Here is a 26,931-nt window from a genome sequence, read left to right as displayed (position 1 = left end):
GGCAGCCTGAGTTACAAATTTATCCTTTAAAATGATTTTTATTTTAAGGGAGTTTGGCCAATAGGAGTGTACTTGATTAGGGCTTCCCTGAGTCTTTCTAAAAAAGCTGAGGGATTTTTTCCCGAATTTTGGCTAATGGTAGATAGTTTTGAATAATTGATGGGCTTAGTCCTCGTGTTTTTTAGACCTTTTAAAATGCATGCCAGAAAATGGTTTGTTTGTTTTTGCCAGTTTCCCATGGCTGTGTTAGGATCCCATTGTGGATTTGCAGTAGGTATTGCTTGCTTTCCTGTAGGGAAAGTCTTTAGAGTGGGGTCTCGTTCTGTTTGTTTATTATGATATGTTAGGAACTGATTATTTTCAAATTTTTTGGCTGCTTGTAAAGCTACCTGCTTTTCAGAGTTAGGGAAAGTCTGATTTAAAAGTAACATAACATTCTTCCAAGAAAAGTTAAAGACCTGAGAGAGGTTTTGGAAGGCTTCTATATATTTGTTAGGGTTATTTGAAAACTTCCCTCGGTTCCCCCTTTATTTGTTTGAGATCCTGTAGGAAGAAAGGGACTTGAACCCTGACAGGCCCAAATTTTCCTGGCATTTCCTGTAAGGGAAGGAGATTTGTTCTTAATTGGACGCGCCTTCGTACAGGAGGTCCCAAATGTGGGGCAACAAGACAGAGCTGGGGTAGGAACCGGCTTCAGAGGAAGAGGAGGGTATAGAGCTTTGGGGCGATGCCTTGACTGGGTGTTCATTAAAGGCACCTCCTCAGGAAAGGAGAGTCCTGCTGGGGGTTCCTTTGGAGGAGTCTCCTTAGGAGGGGTTTTCTGAGGAAGAGTCTCCTCAAAAAGAGTCTCCCTAGGAGGAGGGAGGCAAGAGATCATGGCCAAAAGAGCCGGGTCAACTTTACGTTTTTTACAGAGATTTGGGTTGTTCCTTAGGATGAAAAAAGCGGGTACATAAGGAACTTTTGTCCATTTGCCTTCCCGCCTACAAAATAGATTTAACTGCATGATAGTATTATAGTTTGTACTTTCCTTAGGAGGCCAAGTTTTCCCATTTTTCAGCTTGTATTGAGGCCAAATCTTGGCGCAAAAGAAAACCAAACTCCGCTTTTTTAAAGTTTGAGGATTAAATTTGTCCCGATGTTTCAAGATGCAATTCAGGGGGGTGAAGGCGCGTGAGGGCTGATTGCCTATCTGGAAGGGAGGAAGAACAGAAAGGAGTCCCTTTGAAATTCATTTTCCACAATTTGCTCTAGGGTGTCCCCTAGACACGGCCATGGACACCGCGACCGGTTCCGAGGCAGGTGGGGAGACACGGCGTGCCAGGATTATTCGCACTTCCCTGGGCGGCCAGCCCATGCTTCCGTGAGTGCCTACCCAAATCCGTGTGTGTGTGTGTGTGTGTGTGTGTGTGTGTGTGTGTGTGTGTGTCCCCGCCTGAACGTCTGGCACTGGCCCACAGGCCAGTAAAGGCTGTGGCTGATAATAAGATGTTTTAAGGTAGAGGGGTGTGGGCCCCGACTTTGAGCGTTACAAAAAGTGATGGCACGATTAATATAATAGTGGCCTTTTAAATAAAGATGTTTAAGGAGGGAATATATACTTAAGGCTTGTAAAGAAGGCATGTGGTCAAAACAAAAAGGTGTAGGGGGTTGTCTTGAGATTGGGAACTATTTTGTTTCCACCTATGATGAATGTAAGTAAGGTGCTTGTCAGCTTGTAGGGCTGTGCTGGCCCAGGGAGTTAGGGCCAAGCGGTTAACGTTTAGCTCGTTTCTGTTAGCCCATAAGCTCACTTCTGTTAACTTTTTGTTTGTTCCATCCTACCAGCTTACAACCTGGTAACTGTTAACTTCTGTTAACTGTTTATTTGTTTTATTAGGAAGGTTGCAAAAACAACAGAGCGATTTGGGGTGTGTATCAGGACACTTCCACCTGCGCTTTAAACTTGAAAGAGATCCCAATAAGAGGATATAAGAGGGTGAGCTAACTGACAGGAAAATTTTATTCTGAGCAACAAGGGATGTCCTATAGAGACAAAGATCCACGTTTTTACCTTAAGGTGTTTTGAGGCTTGTGGAATGTGTTGAGGAAATTTCACAGGGGAGAGACCCTGGACCAGTGTTTTAAAAGCTAAGGAGAGACGGTGACAGGATGAAAAGAGCAGTATAGACGGAGGAGTTATTCCACTGGCACCCTTATGGGCGGTTGGGCTGGGAAGGAACCAGAGAGACCTTTGGGACCCACCACAGAATAGCCACAGGCAGGGTCCCTCAGTTTTCTGCAAAGGCCCACAGTCCTGGCCACACGCCAGTATTTAGCTTCCTCGAGGAAAGGAGGAAAAAATAGCAGAGGTGTAGGAGAAAGCAGCTGAGAGGGGGAGGGAGAGCCTCTGGATGGCACCCTTCTGGGCAGTTGGGCCAGGGGAAGACCCAGGGAGCCTTTGGGACCCACCGCAGAGTAACCGTGCCAGAGCCCCTCAATTGCTTCCAAGAGCCATTCACCCCTACCTTGCTCCATTTTGGGGCTCCCCTTCTCACAAGAGAGAAAGCAAGAGGAAAGGCAGTCAGACTCTGGCCAATGTTCCTCCAGCTTGGTGGTGGAGGGGATTGACCAGAGCCTTTCTTCAAAGCCTGTCCTCTGAGTCTTAAGGTTGGCAGCCATGCTATTCACTTTTAACTGGCTGACAGAGGCCCAATATTTGTGTGACAAGAGAAAGAGACAAAAATAATGAAAGCCCATAAGTGGGCAAGTAGACAAGGACAGATCATATTTACCTCTCCCAGGTCCCGGACGAGCCCCCAAATGATGCAGGATTTGTTGCTTAGTGAATGCCGGGTTCGAAGTCTTGTGGAGCCAAAGAATGGATACACGGATCAGGGAGAGGCAAGAAGTTGCACAGGAAGATAGTTTATTATAGCAAGCAAAGAGTTACAGATCCCAAGTGGGAGGGGGTACCCGAAGCTCAGATGCCCACTAGCTAAGGCAAAAAGCTTGTGTTTATATACCTTTATTTTTACCTGGGAGTGGGTGTTGGGATGTGGGTGCCTATGGATACAATGTTTCCCAGACTCGCTTTACTGTTTAGTTTGGAGGGAGACCAGTGAAACAAACCCAATTGCCCCAGAGTATGATTGGTGGTATGTTTTGTTCTGGCGTGGTTGTCCTGATACAGTTGCCCTGTGTTCTGGTTTTGTTTCGCTTTTGCTTAGTTTACCAAGCAGTTTTTAACTGCCTGATGTCATACTAACTAACCTGTTTCAAAAAGACAAATAACAAGCAAAGAAAAATATTTGCAGGCTCTTTGCAAAGTTCAAATCTTCCTAAAAAAATACCTCCTAGAACTTTAGAGGGAAAAACACAGAAAGCCTGTATAAAAATGGGCAAAGACTATGAAGAGACAGCTTACAGGAAACAAAATGCAAGCAAAACATGGATATTTGATCAGCTTCACTTGCAATAAGAGAAATACAAACCACAAGGACACTGAGAAAACATTTTTCTTCTATCGGATTAGAAATATGCAAAAGTTTGACCACACACCTATTGATGAGACTGTAGGAAAATACATACTCCCTTATATTTCTGGTGGGAATGTAAATTGGTATGACCTTTATGGAGGAGAATTTGATATTTATCCGAATTACAGATATATATGTACTCTTTAGCTCAATATCCCACTTTTATAAATTTATTCTATAGAAATATTTGCCCTGTATAAAATGGCATATGTATAGTTTATTCATTATAGCATTGTTTATAATAATGAAAGATTGAAAACAACCCTCAATAAAGAACTAATAAATAAATGATGAAACTTCACTGCAGTAGAAACCTCACTACTATGTACTTATAAAAAATCATAACAGTGGGGTGGCCAGATGGCTCAGTTGGTTAGAGCGAGAGCTCTCAACAACAACATTGCTGGTTCAATTCCTGCATGGGATGGTGAGCTGTGCCCCCTGCAACTAAGATTGAAAACAGCGACTGGACTTGGAGCTGAGCTGCGCCTTCCACAACTAGATTGAAGGACAACGACTTGGAGCTGATGGGCCCTGGAGAAAACACACTGTTCCCCGATATTCCCCAATAAAAAATTAAAAACAAAAATCAGGAGCTCTCTATGTACTAAGAGAAAAATATGTTCAAGGTATATATTTTAATTACTTTAAAAAATAAAGTTTATTTTAGAATAGTTTTACATTTACAGAAAAGTTAAGACAGTACAGAGAATTTCTGTATATCCCACACAAAATTTCGCCTATAATTAACATCTTACCTTAATAAAGTATATTTGTTACAAGTAAAGAACCAATAGTGATATTGATATATTAGTATTAACTGGAATCCATACTTCATTCAGATTTCCTTAGTTTTTATGGAATGTCCCTTTTCTGTGCCAGGATCCCATCCAGGATACACCACACTTAGTTGTCTTGTCTCCTTAGGCTCTTCTTGGCTCTGACAGTTTCTCAGACTTTCCTTGTTTTTGATGACTTTGACAGTTTTGAGGAGTATTGGTCAGGTGTTTTGTAAAATGTCCCTCAAGTGGGATTTGTCTGATGTTTTTCTCATGATTAGACTGGAGGTTTGGAGAAGGAACCACAGAGATAAAATGCCCGTCTCGTCACATCATATCAAAGGTACCTTGTATGAGCATGACGTCACTACTTATGTTCACTTTCATCACCTCCCTGAACTAGTGTTTGTCATGTTTCTCTACTATGAAGTTATTCTTTTCTCTCGCTTTCCATACTGTCCTCTTTGGAAGGAAGTCAGCCCACGCTTAGGGGATGGAGAATTACGCTCTACTTTTGACATACTTCCATCATTGTGTTTTGCTATTTCTTTGAGCACTTCCTTTCTGGCACTAAAAGATGCCCCCAGGCTCATCTTGTATATTTCCTGCCCCCAGTCCTAGAATCAGACATTTTTCCAAGGAACCCTGGTTCTACTTATTGGAGAATGCTATTAAAAACAAAGTACTGAGCACTAGGTGTGTTCATTGCTAGTGGGGTGTTGTTGGTTTTGGGCCCTCTCAGCTAAGAGTAAGGAAATGCACGCATGTATACTAATCCCTGTATATAGACATATCTATAGCTATAAAATTGCTGAGATCTACTCTCTTAGCAACTTTCAAATATGCAGTAACAGTATTGTCAACTATAGTCACCATGCTGTACATTACATCCCCCATAACTATCTCTATCTATATTAAGCTAAACATGAATTCATATTGATATTTCCAAATCTAATCTATTACCACATGGATCATTCTAATCTTTTCCCCTTGCTTATCTGGACTTTTCCCAAGATATATATTTTTTAAGTGAAAAAAGTAGGGTGTAGACTGATGTGGCTGTTAGGAGCACGGTGCTCCAACCACCTGAGCCACCGGGCTGGCCCCGCTTTGCTGTTTTCTACTCAGCATGCTTTTGGGCTATAAAGCTGTTGCTGTGTGGCGTCTAGTCCATTGCTTCTAACTGGTTGTCCATGGTTTTCCTAGCACATTTTATTTTATTTTTTATTGAGATATAATTGACAGATAGCATTATATTAGTTTCAGGTGTACAACATAATAATTCTGTGTTTCTGTGCATTGAGAAATGATCACCACAATAAGTCTAGTTACTATCCACTAACATACATAGTAACACTTTTTTTTTTTCTTGTGATGAGGACTTTTAAGATCTACTCTCTTAGGAACTTTCAAATATGCAGTAGAGTATTGTCAGCTGTAGTCACCAAGTTGTGTGTTACACCTCCATGACTTTATTTATTTTGTAACTGGAAGTTTGTACCTTTTGACCACATTCGCCCATTTCTCACACTCCTCACCCGCTGCCTCTGGCAACCACCAATTTGCTCTGTGTGTGTATATGAGGTTTTTATTTTTATTTTTATTTCACATATAAGTGAAAGCATATGGTATTTGTCTTTCTCTGACTTATTTCACTCAGCACAATGCCCTCAAGGTCCATCCATGTTGTTGCAAGTGGCAAAATTTCTAGCACATATTAAACACCATTTTTTCAGAGATCAGAGGTTGAAGCTATAGATGTCTTCTGTGGAACAGGAGACGTTGAGTTGAGGCTGTTCCTCTGATGTGGTCTTTGAGTTAAATTAGAGGCGGTGGAGAAGGTTCTGGAGGAAGCCGGGGCAAAAGCTGTGGCAGTTAATGGCAGTTAATCAAGAGATGAAATCTAGATTGCCACGTGGCCTCAATTGAGTTGACACAACCCAGGATGAGTTATGCAGGGTGCAGGCAGCATGGTTTAGTGCCCTTCCCAGGTAGACCTCCACCACCCAGCACTCTGAACACAGGAAATTACCGTTGCCGAGACCCAGAAAAGAAGAGCAGAGAGTGTGGTTACGCACCCTTGGGAGATAGCAAGGACATAGTGAGAACAACTTCCCAGGGCATTAGGGTGGGCAAGGAGGCACTTGAAGTAGAACTGGGATTGAGTCAGAAGGGGCTATAGAAATGGTGAATGATGTGGGGTGCAGAGACCAGATTTGGCAGACAGAAGGGAGCAGCCAGGCTATGGTGTAGCTGGGGGGGAATTTTTAGATTTCGGATGTGGAGGAATGTGACGCATATTTACACACGTGTTGAATGCATGTGTTAATTAGATATACCGAGGGTGCAAAAACTATGTATACAAGTGGACACTTCGGTCAACGTGGCTCAAGCAGTAGTTCGCCGTAATCAGAAGTGTCTGGACGCTGATGGTAACCACTTTGAGCACCTCTTGTCATTGCAGATGTCAAACGTGACTTGTATTCATCTTTTGTTACTGGTATATATTGAGTAGTATTACAATTTTAATACAGTTTTCCTTTCTTAAAATGTATATACGGTTTTTGTTGGCACCCTCTGTATTTAGTAAATGGATGCTAATTCATCTCATGTCTCTATTGCAGGACAGCCATGTGGTAAAACGCTGAAGGTGCCGCTCACGTAAACTACATGAAATGACTCCCCCTTGAGTTGTTCAGCACACAAACTAGATAGGGCTTTGCTGGAACCTGAGTGTGACAATGATGAGCTTATCACCTATGGAATGCTTACTGCGTGTGGAGCACTGAGCACACTGCCTCACGTTCACTGTCTCAGTTGTCCCCACGACACCCCTTGGAGGTAGGCCCTGCCACCCCGAATTGCCAGATGAGAAAAAGGACTCTGTTCTCTGTTAGAGAAGGAAAATAACTTGTCCAAGGTCACCCAGCCAGAAGTTAGCAGCATCTCTTGCTCTGGCTCGGAGCACGGATCAGGCCCCCCAGAACCAACTGGGACTACCCAGGACCTCTCAAAAGCTCAAAGGACCTCTTAGTTTTCAGGCCTCCCCACTGTGATCCCTGACCCCGCCCCTGGGGACCTTCACTCCTTAGAGAGCAGCTCTTTGGAGAAAAGGTGGCAAAAGATAGGGGTGGAGGAATCAGTCATTAAGAGGCTTCTTGGGGTGACTGGTTAGCTTAGTTGGTTAGAACGTGGTGCTAATAACACCAAGGTTGCCAGTTCGATCCCCTCAAGGGCCACTGTGAGCTGCGTCCTCCTTAAAAGAAAACAAAAATAGGCTTCTTAACACAGTATGACCTTGAGGGGAGACAAGGGAGAGGGGGTGGTAGGGCCGGTGGGAAATGATTCCTCAGGAGGTGGTGGGGGTGGTGATGGAAGGAGCATTGGCAGATTCGGTTTAATCTTTGAAGTCACAAAGGAGTGGGGGCAGGGCTCATGCAGTTAGTCTCGAGATCAAGGGATATTGGAATGCCAGCCCCCAACTAAGCATAAGAGAGGTGGGTGGGTCAGTGCAAATGGACAGGAGCCTTTAGCGTTGCTCTAGGAGGAAACATGAAGCCAGCTATCTTGGGAAGCAGGAAATGTACACAGATCAGGAAGGAGTTAGTCATTTGGGGTTGACAGCTCCCTAATCAAAGGAAATGTGGAGGCTGTTCCTCTCCAAGAGGCTGAGAAACTCGCATGCCCCAGTGTCCCGGTCAGAGAGACCAGAGCTCTGGAAGCCGTGGAGAGATCAGGAAGGATGGGGACGACGGGAGGAGTGCTGGTGAGGAGCTGCGGCAGGTAGTCTCCAACTTTGCACGGCAGCTGGAGGCTGGGGGCTGGGGGGCTGGGAGCGTCTGGGCAGAGACTCCAAGGTCAAGACCTGGTGGACTGAGGATCCCTGGATGCTTCCTGTGAGGGCACTAGTTTGGCAGCAGCAATGTTCTGACAATAATAACTATTTGAATATGAACACCTCAAGGCAGGAGAGAATTCACCTGTGTCACAATCCTCACCCCTCCCAGCGTCACACCCAGGAGGGTCAGTTCATATCTGACCTGTTGGCTTTTGCAGCTGTTGGATTTTTGACCTTTAAGACACCTGCAGTGCCACCTCTGGAGACCCCATTTTGAATGAGGAGGGGAGGAGGCTCAGGGCCCTGTGGACCCCTAACTTTGTTCAGCTCCAGTGGGGGTGCTTGGCTGGGCCCTGGCTCAGCCCTCCCCTCGGACGCTGCCCCATGGCTCTGCTCAGTACAGTTCACAGGGATGTGCCTTTAGCATCCCCTGCATTGCCCATAAATGCCAATAGTGCCCTCTAGCTTTTGTGACAACCACAAATGTCTAAATGCTCCCTGGAAGTGGGGTGGTACCATCCTGAGAACTACTGGAACCCACCCCCCACTCGCACCCCTTCCACCCTTCCACCCCCTGTGCCAGGGAAGTGACTTCCACCCCCGCCAGTCTTTTCCTGGCATGGAAACATAGAGACACAGAAGGCAGTGGCATGTGCTGTTTATTATAATAATGCCCCTGAGTGAGAAAGGAGAGAGAGAGAGGCCATGCCAAGCAGGGTGGTCGGCAGGGTGGTGTGGGCAGGACAGAAAGTGTGGAGAGCCTCCCCAGCCAGGGGAACTGGGGAAGTGTCACTTAATCTTTAATAAAATAGACTCAGAGAGGGAGAGAGACTATGGGGGTAAATCCAGCCACCAGAAGCCTAGCTGGGGAAAAAGAGAAACACTTTGAACTGGGAGGGTGGGCATGGAGGTCCACTGCTAGAGAAAACATGGCATCTGGGCCCAAGTGCTGCTACTGGAGCCCATTCCGTCAGCAGAGACTGCAGAGCTGAGAGCTGCAAAGAGTACTCGCCCCCTGGGGCAGAACCCCCAGTGGGCGGGTGGTGGTGGTGGTGGTGGTGGTGGTGGTGGTAGTGAGCCAGGCTCCTGAAGCCCCTCTAGCCCCACATGGTTATTTGCAGCCACTGTGGGAAGAGAAGCAGCAGATGGGAGAGGTGGGGGTGGGGCAGGATGGCTGGAGAGAGCCATGGGTGGGGGCGTGGTAAGCTCCCTTCCATGTACCTGGTTCAGATTCAAGTGAATATGGCCAGTATTCTTGGGGTCCATGGTTAGAAAGTATGCTGTTTTGGGGAGGAATCAAGAGAGGCGGAGTTGAGAGCTGAGTCAGTGGTCTGAAAGACCCACTCCCAACCAGGGAGGATGTCAGAGCGTGTTAGAGGCTGTCCCTTGCTGCTCCCCAGCTAAACCCTCCACCTCCCGCCACGCAGGGGATTAATGACCACAACTCAGAAAGTTGCCATGATCCAAGCCCAGCTCTGAGTGCTGTCCATATACTAACTCATTTAATCTGTGCCTCCTTCCCATGGGGGCATGACTATTATTATCTCCGTTTCACAGGCGAGGCAACAGAGGCACAGAGAGATAAAGCGACTTACTCAAGGCACAGAGCTAGCAAAGTGGTGGAGCTAGGGTTTGAATGCAGATTATCTGAATCCTATAAGGGGGAGTGGTTCTAGGGCAGAGCTCCTCATGCGGGTGTGTGGGAGAAGGCCAGGGGTCCCCCGCCTAGGATGGACAGCGGGCAGATGCCTGACTCACTGAACATGGCCTTCAGCCTCAGGAAACAGCTGATGAAGCTGTCAAAATCCATGATCATGTTCTCATTTGCGTACCTGGCCACCATCACTTGCGTCACCTTGTTAGTCACCTTGATGCCTGGGAGAGAGAGGAGTGTGGAGGGGGAACGGTCTAGCCCTCTGACCACTGCCTCCCCCTCCTCCAGACCCCTGACCACCTGCTTTCTCAATTGCCAAGCGCATCTCATAGGAGTTCAAGGTGCCTGAGTTGTCCTGGTCACACTCTCGGAAGATGTCCTGAAGGAACACACAGATGAGGGAGGGCCATACGCATGGTATGGTGCTTGAAATAATGAAACAACAGACCCCGTTCTTGTGTGTGTGTGTGTGTGCGTGTGTGTGGCCAGGGGCTCCAGTTCTAGGTTCATCCTCACTAATCCCCATCCCTCTTGAGGACCTCCCTTTCTCACACACATGAACTGCCCACCCCCCCACCCCGCCCCGAAGTCCGTTACCGTCCATTTCTTTATTTTCTTCCATAGGATTTGGAACTCCAGGAGCCCCAGCTTGCCAGAGCCATCTTTCTGGGGGGCGCGTGGTCAAGGATATCAGAGGAGGAGTGAGGGGTCATTGTGGGGGCAGGGAAGCAGAGGGACTCACAGGGTAGGGGGACAAGACCACGGGGTGCTGGCTGGTAACTATGGTAACAGCCAGAAAAACTGGCGTCTTTTGCTGCCGGAGAGTCTACTCCCCATCAGGAAGGAGGGAATGGCTGGCCAGAGAGTTAACCTCCGGCCAGGCGGAGGGGTAGGGGGACAGGGGCGGAGAACACCAGACAGGACCACCCACTGGACAGGAAGATACATCCAAGATGTTGATCATGCTGCGACACACGTCCAGGCTGAAGCCCTTGCTCTTAAGGTTACTGACTGTGAGGGAGGGAAGAGGCAGGAGCAAGAGAAGGGGTGAGTGGGGGTGAGTGGGGGCTGCAAAGAGTGGTCAAGGCTGGGGAATGCTGTGGGGAAAGGGCTGTGAGCAGCAGGGCTGGGACACTCACGTTTGAAGATCACCTTGTTGAGCAGCCTTTGTAGCTCGTACACGCCTATCTCCTTGCCCTAGGAAGGGGGACCGTAAACCCCTGCTCTGGCCCCTTCAGCTCCAGTCCACCTCCTTTCCGCTCCCAGCTCTCAGCCTCTCACCTCTCCTGCCACTATCTCAAACAAATGTCTGAAATCTTCATCTATATCATCCTCAGAGATGTTCTCCTGGAAGGAAAGGAGTGGGAATCGGCCCCAGTCCAGGAAGTTCCTTTACACCTCCGCCCCCCAGAGGCTTCCTCCGATTCCCCAACCACAGAGCCTTCTCTCACCTCTTGGAGCAGCTCAGCACAGTTGGCTTCATCCATTTCCCTGGGCAAAAGTGAATGAAGCTCAGGGGTTACCAGATGTCAGAGAGACAGGGATTTCAGTGGGGTGGTTAGGGGGTTTGTCATAGCATATATCTGAAGCAATATGGCATCTGGGTTCTGGTTCTGGCTCTGCTACTAACTGGGACTTCCCCTCCTCATGCCTCAGTTTCCCTCACTGTAAAATAGGGATAGGGTAGGGGAGGACCAGAAGACTGCTGCCTGAGTTTGGTATCTTACAGCTCTTGGGCAGGTGACCTTGGAGCAACGAGGAGGGGCCCCTCACCAGGATTCGCTGTGCTTCTCTGTGAAGACCCGAAGCAGGAAGTCAACATCCCTGTGTGGCTCGAAGGTGGAGGGAATGATGATATATTCCCCTGGAGGCAGCTGGAGATGGCTGCTCACCTCCCGTGTGTTGGTGAAGATCTCTGAGAAGCCATTATCGTGATACTTCGTGAAGAAGTCCTTCTTCAGGTGGATATCCTGGATGTTCTGCAACTACATGTGCCCTGGAGGTGGGTTCAAGGCTGGCCTGGGACGGCTGGGAGAGAGGGACCCCCAAGGTGAAGCTTGGCTGGGTAGGCATCTCCGCCAACTGACTGGACATTGCCCAGCTGGCAGGTAACCCCGGTGCGGTCTCTTCTTTCTCCGACTCCCACCCAGGGCCTGAGGGGGCTGGAATCCTAACCCAGGGGCCCCCAGAGCCCTTTGCCAAATTCCACCCTTTTCCCATGCACAGGCATCCTGGCCACGATCAAGCCCAACGTCTCTGTACCTCCTTTGGAACCTGGGGAGGGAAGAGACAGGAGGATCACTAGGGTGGTGAAGGGGCTCAGGCCTGTGGAATGTCCACAATGTGTGTGTGTGTGTGTGTGTGTGTGTGTGTGTGTGTGTGTGTGTGTTGGGCGGGGGTGTATTAAGGCCCTGGGACACTGGTGATGGGGTGGGGTGTGGGCTCTGAGCTAAAAGTCCCAGAATTAATCATTCCTCAGCTTTGGACAGCAAAGTACAGGTTACACCGTGTTTTGCCAGGGGGAGACTTTTACCACTGCAGGTTAAGGACAGGACACAGGCTCCCCAAAAGGTGAGGTAACATGCCCCATTTCACACTGCTCAAAAATGAAAAGACCTGGGGTGACAATCTAGGAGAGCACTTTCCTAAACATGAGCATTTCCATGGAACGCTCACATCCTGCAGGAAGCTGTCTAATAGGGGAGGATGAAATTGAGGGTTCAGCACAATTACATTTGTAGAAAGGAGAGTGAAACCAAGATACATAGATTGCTCTCCTGAGGGAACGACCAGAACAGTTAATATGCTGATGGCACTGGAGAGCTCTGGGTGGGGGGAAAGAACAGAGCCTTTCCCAGAAGGAGTGCATCTAACCTTGCAAACATTTTGAAGCGTGTCTGTTAAGTTAACCTGGGGAACTCGTGGCCTAGGAGAAGTGCCCGGCTTGTGTCTGTTTTGTTCACTATTGACCCCCCCGGAGACTGGACTGGGTCCCAGCATACAGTAGCTGTTCCATAAATACTCGTTGAATATAGAAGAGAATGAACAAACGGCCATTTCTAGGATTTTGCAAAGCATGGTTTGGGAAATACTTGTCGGGGATTTCTCTTGGCTGCTGGAGTCCAGGTTCTTGGTGGGACATCTGGGGGGAGGCTTGGTGGTGGGGGCTTGTGCAGAAATCTCGGAGTGTCTGGGAATCGGGACACACACTCTGCTGCTGACCCCTGCCTGTGTGAGCTTGGGCAAGTGACCTCACCTCTCTGGCTCTCAATCTCCTTTAGAAAAGGCGTTACTATTCACAAGGCCCTTGGAGGGACGCCTGGCACAAAGGAAGTGTTACCTACATGTTTTAGATTTAAAAATCTGTTAAAAGCAAACTGTGGGCCTGTCTCAAAAGCACAATGCACTACTTAAGAAAGAGCCAGGGCTGTGGAGCCTGTTGGAGAGGGTGCCACTCCCGAGTGGGCAGTGGCCCCGGGGGTGAGGCCAGGAGAAGGAGCAAGAGTGGCTGAGGGGTCGGCTGGGGCGCCCACCGTGTAGATGACAAAGCCAATGGTCTGCAGCTGGGCTCCTTGGGGCCGTGCCTGCCGCCAGTTCTTCTGCATCAGGGCCACCAGGCAGGTGCAGACAGCTTCCTCATCCTCTAGGTCATCGTCCTCCTCGGGGAGAGAGATCTTAAACTGGGGGTTGGTCCAGAATGTGTCTGTGGAGGAAGTGGGTCAGGATGACTCTGCCCTTCCCAGGTGCCCCGGCTTCCCAGCCACAAGCCTGCCTCCCCTGCAGAGCCCAGTGGCCCCTGACCCCATCATGGACGCTGACCCCCGTGACCCTGGGTCCCCAGGTGGGGTTGTGTGGTGAGTCAGTGGCCCATCCCAGGCGCCAGGCCCTCTCACTCCCCTCACCCACCAGGGTGGTTCCTGCAGCCCCCCGCCGTGCTGCCCCTCCGCCAGCTGCCCTCATAGAAGGTGGTGTGCCAGCAGCTCTTGTAGTCCCCAGAGAGCGCGTCCGGCATCAGGCTGCAGATCTCCAGGGATGTGAAGTTCTTCAGGAAATCTTGATAGGACATCCTGTGAGGCAGGGCGTGGGTGCTACAGCCCATCAGCGGCACAGCCCTTCCCAGGAGCCTCCACATCCAAGGCACAGGAGGGAGGGTGGGGGTGGGGAGAGGAAGGGCTGGGGTGTGGGGGGAGGAGGAAGCCCACCCAAGCCACACTGACCAGAACTCCCCATCCTCCATCTTGTGCAGCAGCTGCTTCCGGATGCCGGGGGACACCTCTTCCCACTCACTGGCACTAAAGCAGAGACAAGTGAGGGGGAGGGGGAGGGGCTGTAGGTCAGGAGGCACCTCCTTTCTCCCCAAGACATTCCCTCACCCTGAATGCCTGCCTACAGGGGTTCCTGGGTCAGCCGGAGAATCTAGAGGGGAGGAAAGCAACCTGGTGCACCCGTGGGTCCCTCTGTGGCACGGCCTGGCTCATGGGCCTGCTGTGTGCTCTGCCTCTCACCTGGGCAGGGGCACCTACTTGTCACTCCAGGCTCCATTCCACTCCATCCGGCCCCAGGGATTCCGGACCCGAATCAGTGTTTCCGTCTTGCCTCGGTACCAGACCTGGGTGGGGTGTGCCGTAAAGGTCAGGAGCAAGGGGGCGGGAGGAAGTGCTCTTCCTTCACATGCCCCTCAGGGTCAGGGGCAGCTGTCAGACTCACATCCTGAAGTCCAGTCACTGAGTAAGCATGTCCTCTCACCAGCCTCCTCTGGGTCACGGATTCCAAGTCACTGTCGCTGGTGATCTACAGAACAGAGAGGAAGGAGAGGAATTCAGGACCTGGTCAGAAGGATTGCGACGCCTGACCAGAGGGGAGAACGCTACGGGCTCATTTCTTTAAGATGAAACTTTGTATTTTCAAATCATTGTAGACTTACATGCAATTGTAAAACATACTACAGAGCCATCCCCATGCACCCCATATCCAGGGCCCCCTTTGTGCAAAGACTAGTACAATATCAAAACCAGGGTGATGGCGTGGATGCAATCTATCAATCTTTTCCAGACTTCCCCACTTTTACTAGTATGTGTGTGTGTTCTGTGCGGTTTTATCACATGGTTAAGTTTGTGTACCCCCCATCATAGTCACGGTACAGATTTCCATCCCCACAAGCATCCCTTGTGTTGTCCTTTTATAACCACACCCACCTCTTTCTTATTACCCTCCTCCCTCACGTCCGACAACCACTAATATGCTTCCTGTTTTTTTATTTTGTCATTTCAAGACTGTCATATAAATGGAATCATATAAGACAGAACCTTTAGGGATTGGCTTTTTTTTTTTCTTTAAGTGATTTTTTTTTAAGTCATTTTGCTAGTCATAAGCGAAAGTGCTCGAATACTTTCCTCCCCCTGTTTTAAAAAACTTTTATTTATTTAAGTGTGTTTTTCCAGGACCCATCAGCTCCAAGTCAAGTAGTTGTTTCAATTTCGTTGGGGAGGGCACAGCTCACAGTGGCCCATGTGGGGACTAAATCGGCAACCCTGCTGCTAAGAACACCAGGCTCTAACCAACTGAGCTAACAGGCTGCCAGCATACCCAAGTTGTTGCGTGTGTCAATAGTTCATTTTTTATTTTTTACTTGCTGAGTGTGTGCACCACAGTTGAACTATTCACCCTTTGAAGGACATCTAGGTTGTTTCCAGTTTCTGGCTATTACAAATAAAGCTGCTATGTTCAGGCTTTTGTGTGGACATAAGCCTTCATCCCACAAGATTAAATGCCCAAGATTGCAATCGCCAGGTCATACGGTGGCACTCTAGGTTCACTTATTTATTTGAACAAATATTTGTTGGGTATCTATTGCATACCAGGCACCATGCTAAGTTGCAGGATCCAGCAGTGACTAAAACAAAGTCACTGCCTCATGGAATGTGAAAACTGTCTGGAGAACAAAGGCTATGAATAAATACATAAATAAGTAAGGCAGTTTCACATCATAATTTCAAAGTAGAGACTAGCTAATTTAGATTGGAAGGCAGGGAAGACTAGTCTGAGGAAGGGGCATTTGAATTGAAACATGAATGAGAAGGAGCTATCTATGCAGGTATCTGGGGGAAAGAACCTTCTTGTGACAGCAACAGCAGGTGCAAAGGCCCTGAGGCAGGACCAAGCATGGCTTACTTCGATGGAGCAGCCCATGAGGGAGGATCGATGTGTGGCCTTCCTAAGTATTCGCAGCAGGTTCTTAGGGGGCCTCTGGAGTTGGAAGTTATGGGTCACACCCCCTGTGAAGTCCTCAAAGCCCTCTACCGTGCTGCCCCCTGACAGTGCTTCATAGGACCCGCTCAGCCTGTGGGCACAGAGAGAGCACTGTTCGGGCTCTGGGATAGAGATGTGAGTGTGGATATCAGAGGGTGTGGTGAGGGAAGGGAAGGATGCCCTGCCTACTCCCTGCCCCTTCCCTTGATTCCAGCTGCCCCCATATCTGCCAACTGGTGGGGCAGGTTTGGAGGCAAACCCAGTTCCTTGGCTCAGGTCACTCACTTGGCATACGCTTTCTCCAGCAGGGCACTCCAGAACTCAGTGCCCTCGTCTGAGTGCACGAACACCAGTTTGCCATTCTTTGTGGGCAGCCGGTCGTCCACCACCACGTCCACCCACTGCCCAAATTGCCAAATCTGTAGGCAGCAAGATGGACCTCAGCGGGGCATGGGGCATCTGTCTGCCCCAGGACCCCCCTCCAAGCACATGCATATAACACACACACACACACACACACACACACACACACACACACACTCCTTGTGTGAGAAGTCTGTTACACGAACGCCTCCTGGTGGCCATGTTCAGTGACACACCAGTGTTAGAGAGCCGACTCTCCAGAAAGGCTGAATAGAGAGAGTGAAAGGCAACAGAAAGCATAAACCGCACCCCCACCTCATTTCCAGGTCATGCCAGGGCCTCCAGAGGGACCCTACCCATCTTTAGACTTTGGCTGAACTTTAGGATTTCTGAGGTCTTAAAAACCCCAGTGATTCTCAGAAATATTTTATGATATGGGAATTCATCCACATGTCACTAAATTTAAAGAGCAGATTGCAAAACTTATGTGACACAGACTCCCAAAATCACATACACACACATGTGTATATGTATGTGTGTGTGTATGTACTGAGAGAGAGAGAAAAAGAGAGGAGAAGGAGAAAGAGGAGAGTCACAAACCGATAACAATTATTTTGGGAAGGCGTTTAAAAAATTGGTGAACAGATTTTTAGTGATTTCTTTACTGAGCAGATATTTCTCTGATAATAGGCAAAAACCCACCCTAATAAATGTCATTTTTCAAAAAGAAAAAAGGTAAACTTCAAAGCACGTACTAATTCTCTCTCTCCCTCCCTCAGTCCCCCCCAACATGCACCCCACAGATCAGCCTTCACCTGAAAATGGAAGATTCCAGCATAGTTTCTCTGGAAGCTCTGCTCCTTGGGTACCACGCGGTACAGCAGTTTGGGGCACGTGGTGAGGGAACCAATGGCAGCCAGAAGCCAGCAGTCCCCTGGAAAGACAGGCAGGGGCTCCCCCGCTGAGCACTCCCGTATGTATGTAGGTCCCAGAATCCAAGCCCTTGAGGAGCAGCCGCTCCCTGGCAGGCCCTCCTGCTACAGAAGCAAGTGTGGAGATGGAGGGCCGAAGGGACAGGCCCTGCAGATGGGGTAAGCCTCTCTACCATTTCTGTCAGGAGAGGGATTTACAAAGCAGAGCCAGATGCTTTGGTTTGGGGGTTTGGGGGTGGGGAGGAACTTTTAGCCTTGGTCTTGCTCCTCACTCTGGGACTTGCTTTCTTTGGGAGGGAGCCAGTTTTCTCTCATCCCTTCAACAAACCGGTCACCTTCCCCCATGCCCCCCACATGTACCTCATGACAAGCTATCTCTCCCTGATATCACCCGCATACTATTGGAGACCCAAGGGGCTCAGGGGCAGTATGCCTGGTCTGAGGTCATCTGTTACCATCTCTCTCCTGGGGATCTCAGACCCCATGGGCTGGGGCTGTAGGGCAGGTGGTGCCTGGTGTGAGGACTTTGAGCCAGGCTGAGGCTGAGGGGACTGGGAAAGCTCCTGTGGCCTCTGGAGGCCTGAGATACGTAGAAGGGAGGCAGAGGGTAGGAAAGGAAGGTTAAGGGCACCTCCTCTGATATCCAGCCCGGGGCTGCTGTGGGAACTAAGCTCTCCTTGGCCTCTGCCACGCCCACACCTTGCCCTCTTCTCTGCCGCATATGTGACAGAATTCAGCCCACCCTGGCCTTTTTCCTAAAGATGCAATGAGGGCTTTGGAGGAAACCGTGGAATAGGACCTGGTTTAGGGAGGAAGATATCTCTTGGGACTGCCCATAGGAGCCAGTGGGAGAGTAGGCTGAGGGGGCCCAGTGCCTCTTTATTTGATACCTGAGACAGAGGAAGTTCTGGCACCTGCAGTGGCTTTAAAATACTCCTATGTCAAGTTCTTTGACATGCCTCCCCTCCTTCTCCTCCCCTTGAGTGTGGGCCAGATTTTGTGCTTGCTTCTAACAAGTAGAATGCAGTGGAGGTTACTTTACCGTGTGTGTGTGAGGTGTGAGAGTGTGTGTGTGTGTGTGTGTGTGTGTGTGCGCGCGCGCGTTCTGAGACTAGGTGGTAAAGGCGTTATGGCTTCCGCCTTGTTCTCCCTCTTGGCTCACTCACTCAGGGAACGGCCAGCTACTGTGTGGTGTGGACACTCGGGCCTCCTCCTGCTATGTGAGCACACCCCTAGAAGCAAATCCTCCAGCTCCCACCAAACCTTCAGATGACTGCCGCCCTGACTGGCATGTAGGCTGCAGCCTCCTGACACCCTGAGCCAGACCCGTCCGCTTCCGAATTCCTGCCCACAGAAACTGTGAGACGCTGTCACATTTGTTGTTTCTTGAAGGCACTGAAGTCTTGGGGTAACTTACTGTGTAGTGGTCGATAACTAATATATCACCCTAGCTTACTCCCAAACTATATTGCAGCAGGTGGGGGTGCAATCCAGATTAGGGGGGAGCAGAAAGACCCACCGGACACTCTCACTACCATCTCCTCAGAAGGGGATTCTGAAGCTAGGGGTCCCAGTTCCCCAGCCTTCAAAGACGCTGTGGCATTCTGGCCCCCACCTCAGCCCTCTGCCCCAATTCACCCCTGCCGCCCCCAGTGGAGACCGACTTTCTGCTCCCCACTCACCAAGTACCCCCTCCACTCACCGAGTAGCCCCTGGCAAATGTCAGTCGTGGTGATCTCATCCACAATGAAATGAGGATCATTTGTGATTTCCTGCAAGGAACGAATAAAGGTTTGAGGGAGCCCAGGACCCCCTCCCCAATCTCCTTCCCACCTTTCCTGGGGAGTGATGCCCGCCTGCAAGTTCCAGGGGAAAACATGGATAGGGGAGGGGAGAGAGTGCAGGACCAGGTCGTTACAATTGCAGGTTGGAATGGCAAAGGTTGGTAAGTAACTTTCCCAGGGGTTACCTGAGATGTTTTGCTTAAGCATGTGCAGAACTGTCCCCAGCCCTGACGGAAGGGTAGCTTAGTGCCAAGGCCAGGATAGGGCTATGGGGGACTGGAAATTATCGAAGTGACATGGGCATCGCTACAATCCTCCCCTCAGCCCAGGAGGCCATGCCTTCCCTCCCAGTACCCACACCGGGCCGTTTCCAGAAGATGTTCTGCACATTTTTGGAGTTGGGGCCCATTTCCTTGAAGCCCAGTGAAGTGGGTTCGGCAGGGAATATGGGGTCCCGGAACAGTTCCCCCTTCCTCAGACAGAGTGCTTGCAGCTCCTCGAAGCTCTGGTTACTGTAGTTCCGGGCCTTGTGGTGTTGGCCCACGCCCTGGGCCTTGAGTCGGTTCTGGCTTATATGAGCTGCCATTCCCTTCTCCGTGAACATGGTCTCCACTTAATCATAAAAGGACAAATAACCCAAGTAAAAAATAGGCAAAGGATCTGAATAGATATTTTTCTAAAGAAGATACACAAATGACCACTAATCACATGAGAAACTGTTCAACATCTTTAGACACCAGACAAGTGCAAACCAAGGCCATAATGATAAACTACTCCACACTCACTAGGATGGCTCTAATCAAAGACTAATAATAACAAGTGTTGGTGAGGATGTGGAGAAATTGGAAGCCTCATATACTTCTGGTGGGTGTGTAAAAAGGTGCAGACACTTTGGAAGACAGTCTGGCAGTTCCTCAAACAGTTAAACACAGAGTTACTATGTAAACTAGCAATTCTACTCCCAGGTATATAGCCAAGAGATATGAAAATGTATGTCCATTCAAAACCTTGCACACACACACACAAAAAAAAAACCCCAAAACAAAACAAAACAGAAAACAACCAAACAAACAAAAAAAATCTTGCACACAAATGTTCATAGCAGCATTATTTACAATAGCCAAAAAATGAGAAAAAACCCCAAATGCCATCAGCTGATGGATGGACAAACAAAATGAGGAATGTACAGCGCCTGGCCCAGCAGGGGCTCAGAAAAGCTTTTGGTGGATGGATGATTGAATGAATGAACAAATGCCTTGCCTTGCACTGTAGTTTGCAAATCCACATTTTCTCTCTCCTGCCCTCCCCAGCCCCCCAACTCTCTGTCTCACTCTAGTCCCTGATGTACTGAATATTTTATTGTTTTCCTCCCTTACTAGATTGATAGATCATGAGGACAGGGAGTTTTGTATATTTTGTTTGCTGTTGTATAGAGCACATAGCAGGTGCTCAATAAATGTTTTGAATGCTGTTCCCTGGCAGCTCCTGGGAAGGAGGAAGTTTGTGCACCTTAGCTCCTTCACAGGAAGAGGGCCCTATAAGGATCCTGTGAAGGGATAGATGGGTGTGTGGCTCATCCATGGGACCCTCTGTTCCATCAGAGAGATCCCCCCCACACCCTTGAGCAGGTGCCCAGTAAATGGTGGGACTTGCAAACTCTAACCCAGCACTGCCAACAGGCCGTGCCTGGGGACCAAAAAGGGCTCAGCTTAACTCAGGGAATCCAGAGCACTGGTGTGGGCGATGGGCAGAGGTCCTGGCCACAGGATAAAGGTTTCTTTGGGGTCCCCTTGGGGTCCTGAGGCCTGGAGGCGCCCAGCCCCACTTACTGGTCATAAGGATTAGGGTGAGTTTGCTGCAGAAAGACTTGGGATTCTGTCCTTTGCTTTTTCCGCACAGCCTGTCGCTTGTGATGAGAAGATATTAGGAATACTCCCTTCGTTAGAAAAATAACTAGCACTTACATAGCATTTATAAAAATAATAGTTAACAGTGTTTAAAAACTCAGCACAGGCGTGCCATGGTCCTAAACACTTTATGTGCATTACCTCATTGAATCCTCACGACACCCTCTTGGTTAGGTTTGTTGTTATTGTCTCTGCTACAGAGGGAGAAACTGAAGCCCAGAGAGGTTGACCTTCCTCGAGGCCGCACACCTGGCAGGCAGCAGAGGCAGGGAGGGTCACACCTAGGCAGGCTGGTGCCTGCTCTCACCCATCACACTCGCTGTCTTACTGGGAGGGAGCCTTGGGTGCAGGGGCAGAGACTGTGCTGGAGAGAAGGGTGAGTGGCCCGTCCCTTCCTCCATTTTATTCCAGCCTCTAGGTGGTTTTTGTTAAACCACTTCCCCTCAGCTGAGAGGGGCAACTGAGGATAGATAAGGTATTGGAAAAGGGGTGAGGGAGGCAGCCAATTCCTCTTTAGCAGACCTAGTGCCCTGGGCACTAAGCCAGAGTGAGTAACTGTGTGACACGGGGCAAGTTGCTTTAGGTTTCTGAGTCTTGGTTTTCGCATCTGTATAAAGAGGCTGCTATACCCTACCTTGAAGGGTGTTTCGGGATTAAATGATACAACATACATGAAAAAGACTGGAGTTTAGCAGGGGCACAGCTACTGTTAGTTGCCTTCTCCCCACTGACCTGGCTGGTTGACTAATAATATTTATTGAGCTCTTGCTAGGATCACATGGCCTCCTGCCCACTCCTCCTTCATAGGCCTTAACGATCATCAGGAAAGCCGCAAACACACGTAACATATTGGGAACATCTGTGGGCTTGTTTTTCTCTGTCACTAGGTTTGAGCTCCTAGGAGCCAACCCCAGCTCATCTCAGCCACCCTTTGGGAGCATTTATTCTGTGCTGGGCACTGAGGAGTCAGAAGTGAACAGTCCCCTGTGTGGAGCTTTGAGAGGACCATCCCCAGGCTGACCCTCCTCGGGGTCAGCTCCGTGGGCCACAGAGACAGGGAGAGGGTGCCAGGGAAAGAGGCCACCGAGGCTGGGATAATCAGGGAGTTCTGGGGGAGTGACTACCTCCTTTCTCTGCTCTGAGCTCACCCCGCTCCCTGGAGGATGGGGTGCACCATGAGTTCCTGGTTCTGGAAGAGTGGGGGTTGGGGGGACAGGGAAAAGGGTGAGTGAAGTCGAAAGCTGGGATTTCTTCCCCCTCCCTTTCCTTCCACCCTCTCTCTTCCAACCCAAATGCTCTGGGCTTCTCTTAGACATGGTTGCTGAAGCTCCTTCCCACTCCCTCTGAATAGGGGGAAAGGAATAAAGGAGTGTGTGTGTGGTGTGTGTGTGTGTGTGTGTCTGTGGAGTGTGTGTGTCTGTGGAGTGTGTGTGTCTGTGGAGTATGTGTGTGTGGCTTATTTCTTTGCCCTAAGATCCAGTGGAAAAACTAGGGAGACCCCTTCAGATGAAAAGGGCCCAGAGATGAGGGTGAAGAACATCTCCGAGAAGGAGGAGAACCGAGAACTTTGTGTCATCGCCCGGTCCTTTCCCCCGTGTGGCCGGCAGGGCGGGAATGACTGCCGTCTGTCTGACCCAGCTGCAACCCAGGGCCCGCCCAGAGAAGTTAGGTCAGTGGTTCCCAACTGGGGATGACCATGATCATGCCCCCAGGGTATGCTTGGCGATGTCTAGAGCCATTTTTTGTTGTCATAACTGGGGAGAGGGGTGAAGGGTGCTGCTGGCACCTCGTGGTGAGAAGTCAGGGCTGCCGCTGAACATCCTACAGTGCATAGGACAGCTCCCACAACAAACAATTATCCTGCCCCAAATGGCAAGAGTGTTGAGGTTGAGAAACCTGGGTTAAGGGCGCCCACATGGTGAGGGGAACTGCTCTGTGACTGGCCTGTCCCCGGGAGTGAGTGTGCAGAGCTCTCTTGGGGGTCTGGAAGGACCCCAGAAGGTGCTGGTGCCAAGAGAACGTCAGAGGGCAGGCAAGGCGATGAAGGTTAAAATTCACGTCCCTCATTTCCCTGGGGCCCTCCGTCCGCGGGTTACCACCCAGCCCAAGGAGCCATTGCTCACCGTCCTGATTCCAAAACCTGCCTGAGATCCTGCATATCTAGTCCGCTGGGTGTGAGCTTGTTACTCAGCCAATTGGCAGGGAGGACTCACAATCACACACACATACTCCACCATAGTTATCAACACAATGTTTCCAGAGAGGGAGACAGGCCCAAGCCCCTGTCACGTGGGCAGGGACAAGCTGAGACAGACAGATAAGGCTGGCTGTGGAGAGAACAGGCAGATGGCCAGAGCAGGAATGGATAGGAAGCTTTCTGTCCCTGGTGTGTGTCCTGTCTTCCCCAGTAGGCTGGGAGTCATCTCTGAGACTAGGGGCTGCCCCCTAACCCCCGCACCCCCATCAGATAGGACCTGTAGATTTATGGACAGCTGAATATCCAGAGCTGGGAGGAAATGAAGATATTGTCTAGAATGTTCAGCTTAAGGAAACTTCTGAAGAGCCAGGACTGGGTTGGGGTCTCCTACTAGGGCTAGGCCTATATTTCCAGGGCTCAGGCAGATGTGAGGTCCCAAGAAGCCAGGAGGCTGGGTCTAGGGTGACCTTATAGCAGAAGCCAGCTGCCCTCCTCGGCTGGCTGGGGGGCAGGGCTGAGCCCCTCGCCAGCTGGAGTCAGCTGCCTCTGTCCACTTACTTCCCCCCCCCACAGAACAACTCAGCTCTGCCAGCCCCTCCTTTCCCCTCAGTGCTGTCTCCTGCGGGTCCTGAGGTCTGGTCCCGGCCTGAATATGCAACGTGTTCCTGCGGCCTTCTTAAGATCTGGACTTTCTGCACCGAGGGGCCTGCTTCTCGAGCCTGGGGAGAGGTTCTCTCTGTTCCCGGAGGTTTAATTCTCTAACTCTGCTGGGACCTCCCTCAGGCAAGCCTTTTCCCCAAGGCGCTGTGACAGTGGGATAACCCATCCCTCACTTCTCCCGACTCCAACCTCTCAGTGGAGACCAGGAGGAAAGGCTCCTGTGGTCTGAACACCAGCAGCCTGTTCTTTCCCAAATGTCTGAGGAGAAGGCTCAGCTCCTGCTCCGAGAGAGCATCCAGTCTGACGGAAGAGTCACCCTCAAGGGGACACAGCCCCTTTTGTGGGGGGAGGCCCTGGTACAGGAGTGAGACAAGCCCCCATCAGCGCCTACCTGCAGAGTACAGTCTTTTGGTGGCTAGTATGCTGTTTGACAGTTGAAGGTTCTGGGGGGAGGGGCAGGAAGATCCCCACCCCCACCCAGAACTCTCCAAATGCAGTGGGATTCCTAGGTCAGTGGCACATTTTAACAGCTGCCTCTTCTCTTCTCCTTCCCACTGGTCCCCACAGGCTGGCACTGTCAGTAATGTAGCCCCTTTCTCTCTGCCCAGTCCCCACCCACCAGCCTGAGGGCCATCTCCCTGCAGAGTCGGGAGACTCAGCACCCCCACCCCAGGTGGCCGCCTCCAGGCTGGCTGCCCTCACTGTATAGCCAATCAGGACGTGTCGGAGTCCCTCTCCTTCAGCACAAGGCTTCCAGGGAGGGGTTGTCCCTGACACCCCAAACCGACATTTTATTTTATCCTAAAAGCCTCCTCATTTCCAGAAGCCGCTTTCCTACTGACAACAGCATTCTCTCTGTGTCTCTACATGGTGCGTTGTGTCCCTTTCTTCTTCTTACAAAGACACACACACACACACACACACACACACTCCCCCCTTATTCCAGCATGATCTCATGTTAACTAATTACTTCCAAATAAGGTCACATGCTGAGGTACTGGGGGCAAGGACTTCACCATATCTTTTTTGGGGGGACACAATTCAACCCTTAACACTCTCCTTGGCATGAGTAGGCCACTGGCCTGACGGTCGTGCCTCTCAGGAGAAAGAGTGAACTCCGAGCTGGGACGTCTGCCTTGGAGCTCAGGTTTATAGGACAGAATGTAGGGCCGCTGAGGACGGGGACTGTAGGGTCATCCTGGTGCCCCTCAGCCCTGCCAGCTGGTGTGTTGGGTACAGAGCAGCTGCTCAGACAACTGAGTGGAATCCGGAGCCTTATTCTAAGCAGACCTTGGGCAAGTCCTCCCTGCCCCCTATTCTGGGTTTCAATTTCCTCACTTACAAGAATATCAATTACAGTTTATTAAGCCTTTATTATGTACCAAACACTGGGCTAAGAACTTTCCATGTCTTTAATCCTTAAAACAGCTTGAGGACACGGTATCATTAGTACCATTTTTTTTTTAAAACATATTTTTAGAGGAACAGGACTTTATTGGGGAACAGTGTGTATTTCCAGGACTTTTCCAAGTCAAGTTGTTGTCCTTTTAATCTTAGTTGTGGAGGGTGCAGCTCAGCTCCAGGTCCAGTTGCTGTTGTTAGTTGCAGGGGGCGCAGCCCACCATCCCCTGGGGGAGTCGAACCAGCAACCTTGTGGTTGAGAGGACGCACTCCAACCAACTGAGCCATCCGGGAGCTCAGCGGCAGCTCACTGACTTCATTCTAGTTGCGGGGGGCGCAGTTAGCCTATGTGGGAATCGAACCGGCAGCCCCATTGCCCAGAGCTCACGCTCTAACCAACTGAGCCACCCACCTGCCCCTCATTGGTCCCACTTTAGAAAAGTGAAGTCCAGAGGTGACATAATAAGACATATCTATTTGGTCTCTGCCCGTGGTTCCTGACACAGAGCTCCTAAATTTCTGGGGATTTCCTAAGTGCTAAGAGCATCTTTTGTTCTAATGAGGTGATTCTTGGAGGCCTCCTGGGTGGCGTCCATGCCATGACTAGAAGCTTGGAACTCTTAGCCCCAACATTTATACTCCAGGGAAGGGAGAGGGACTGGAGATTGAGTTAATAATCCATCATGCCTACGTGATGAAACTGCCATAAAACCCCCTAAAATACCAGGTTCAGAGAGTTTCTGGGTCTGTGAACACATCCCCATGCTAGGAGGGTGGCACATTTCATTTCCACGGGGACAGAAGCTCTGTGGTTCCTTCTGGACCTCACCTTGTGTACTTCTTCAGCTGGCTCTTCACCTGCACCCTGTATCATATCTTTACAATAAACTGGTAAATGTAACTAAGAGTGTCCCTGAGTTCTGTGAGCTGTCATACATAACAAATTATTGAATCTAAGAAGGGGATTGTGGGAATCCGTTTACAGCTGGTCAGTCAAATGTACAGGTGACAACCTAGGACTTGTGACTGGCATCTGACTGAGCCCTTCACCTGTGGGATCTGACGCTCTCTCCAGGTAGACAGTGTCAGGGCTGAATTGGATTGTAGGACACCCAGCTGGTCCTGGAGGTCTGGAGAATTGGTTGGTGTGGGAAAAGCCCATGCATTTGGTGTCAGAAGTACTTTGTGTGTAAAGGACAGCAGGAAATCTCCAAAGTCACACAGCTGGGATTTGAACCTAAAGCCTCAGCACCTATTGATTATCTTCTGCTAGCCCCAGCTGTAAGGAGAGCAAGTGAGGTACACTTTGGGTCTCCCCGTGGCTTTCCTCTCCCTTCCGCGATTCCACCACTGCACCTCTTGGATCCTTTGAAGCACCCAGCACAGAGCTGGATACTCAATCCTTGTTCAGAAAATGTCTGTCAAATGGCTGTGTTGTAATTCCCCCTGCTGACTTGGGCTCTGCCGGTGAAGACACACCAGGTAGGGTTGGGGGGAGCTCAGGCGTTCCCCTCTACCACAGCCTCCCAACCTGAGAGGCCCTCCCTGGGGCCTTCACTTCATGTGTTATTTGGGGAGTACCTGGGGCCTCACAGCTGCAAACACTCAGACCTTGCTTTGAGCTCAGGCCCTTCCAGAAGACCCTGTGA

At 50.0% G+C, this 26,931-nt stretch overlaps 1 protein-coding gene and 1 long non-coding RNA gene across 2 annotated transcripts; one reads left to right on the top strand and one right to left on the bottom strand.

The window, feature by feature from the left end:
• The first annotated feature begins 7,569 nt into the window (after window positions 1-7,569).
• Window positions 7,570-15,517, top strand: LOC141571659 (uncharacterized). Its single transcript, XR_012496622.1, has 3 exons — window positions 7,570-8,063; window positions 10,078-10,206; window positions 11,519-15,517. It is a non-coding gene; the product is annotated as an uncharacterized LOC141571659 (long non-coding RNA).
• Window positions 9,097-25,332, bottom strand: CAPN11 (calpain 11). Its single transcript, XM_019734798.2, has 21 exons — window positions 19,476-25,332; window positions 19,036-19,105; window positions 17,217-17,335; window positions 16,324-16,457; window positions 15,961-16,129; window positions 14,497-14,580; window positions 14,313-14,398; window positions 14,007-14,081; window positions 13,696-13,856; window positions 13,323-13,492; window positions 12,052-12,063; window positions 11,563-11,774; window positions 11,241-11,280; window positions 11,071-11,136; window positions 10,929-10,986; window positions 10,736-10,800; window positions 10,387-10,455; window positions 10,090-10,168; window positions 9,894-10,010; window positions 9,357-9,415; window positions 9,097-9,259 (listed from the first exon to the last, which is right to left on the bottom strand). Exons 1-21 carry the CDS (start codon window positions 19,719-19,721, stop codon window positions 9,233-9,235), a joined length of 2,118 nt encoding a protein of 705 aa, XP_019590357.2. The 5' UTR covers window positions 19,722-25,332; the 3' UTR covers window positions 9,097-9,232.
• Between the last annotated feature and the right edge of the window lie 1,599 nt (window positions 25,333-26,931).

This window comes from Rhinolophus sinicus, linkage group LG05 (assembly GCF_036562045.2).
Source record: "Rhinolophus sinicus isolate RSC01 linkage group LG05, ASM3656204v1, whole genome shotgun sequence".
NCBI classification, from domain to species: Eukaryota; Metazoa; Chordata; class Mammalia; order Chiroptera; family Rhinolophidae; genus Rhinolophus; species Rhinolophus sinicus.
The sequence above is the reverse complement of the archived record's forward strand: the minus strand, read 5'-3'. Positions and strand labels throughout refer to the sequence as shown.

Bases quoted from the DNA above. Each gene is read 5' to 3' on its own strand.
- CAPN11 (XM_019734798.2), bottom strand. From the start codon at position 19,721: ATGTTCACGGAGAAGGGAATGGCAGCTCATATAAGCCAGAACCGACTC. The intron at 14,581-15,960 runs GTAAGCCATGCT...TCTGTTCTGTAG, and splicing joins TCATGGGCTGCTCCATCGAA to ATCACCAGCGACAGTGACTT. The intron at 11,281-11,562 runs GTGAGGGGCCCC...ACTTTTGCCCAG, and splicing joins GAGAAGCACAGCGAATCCTG to GGAAATGGATGAAGCCAACT.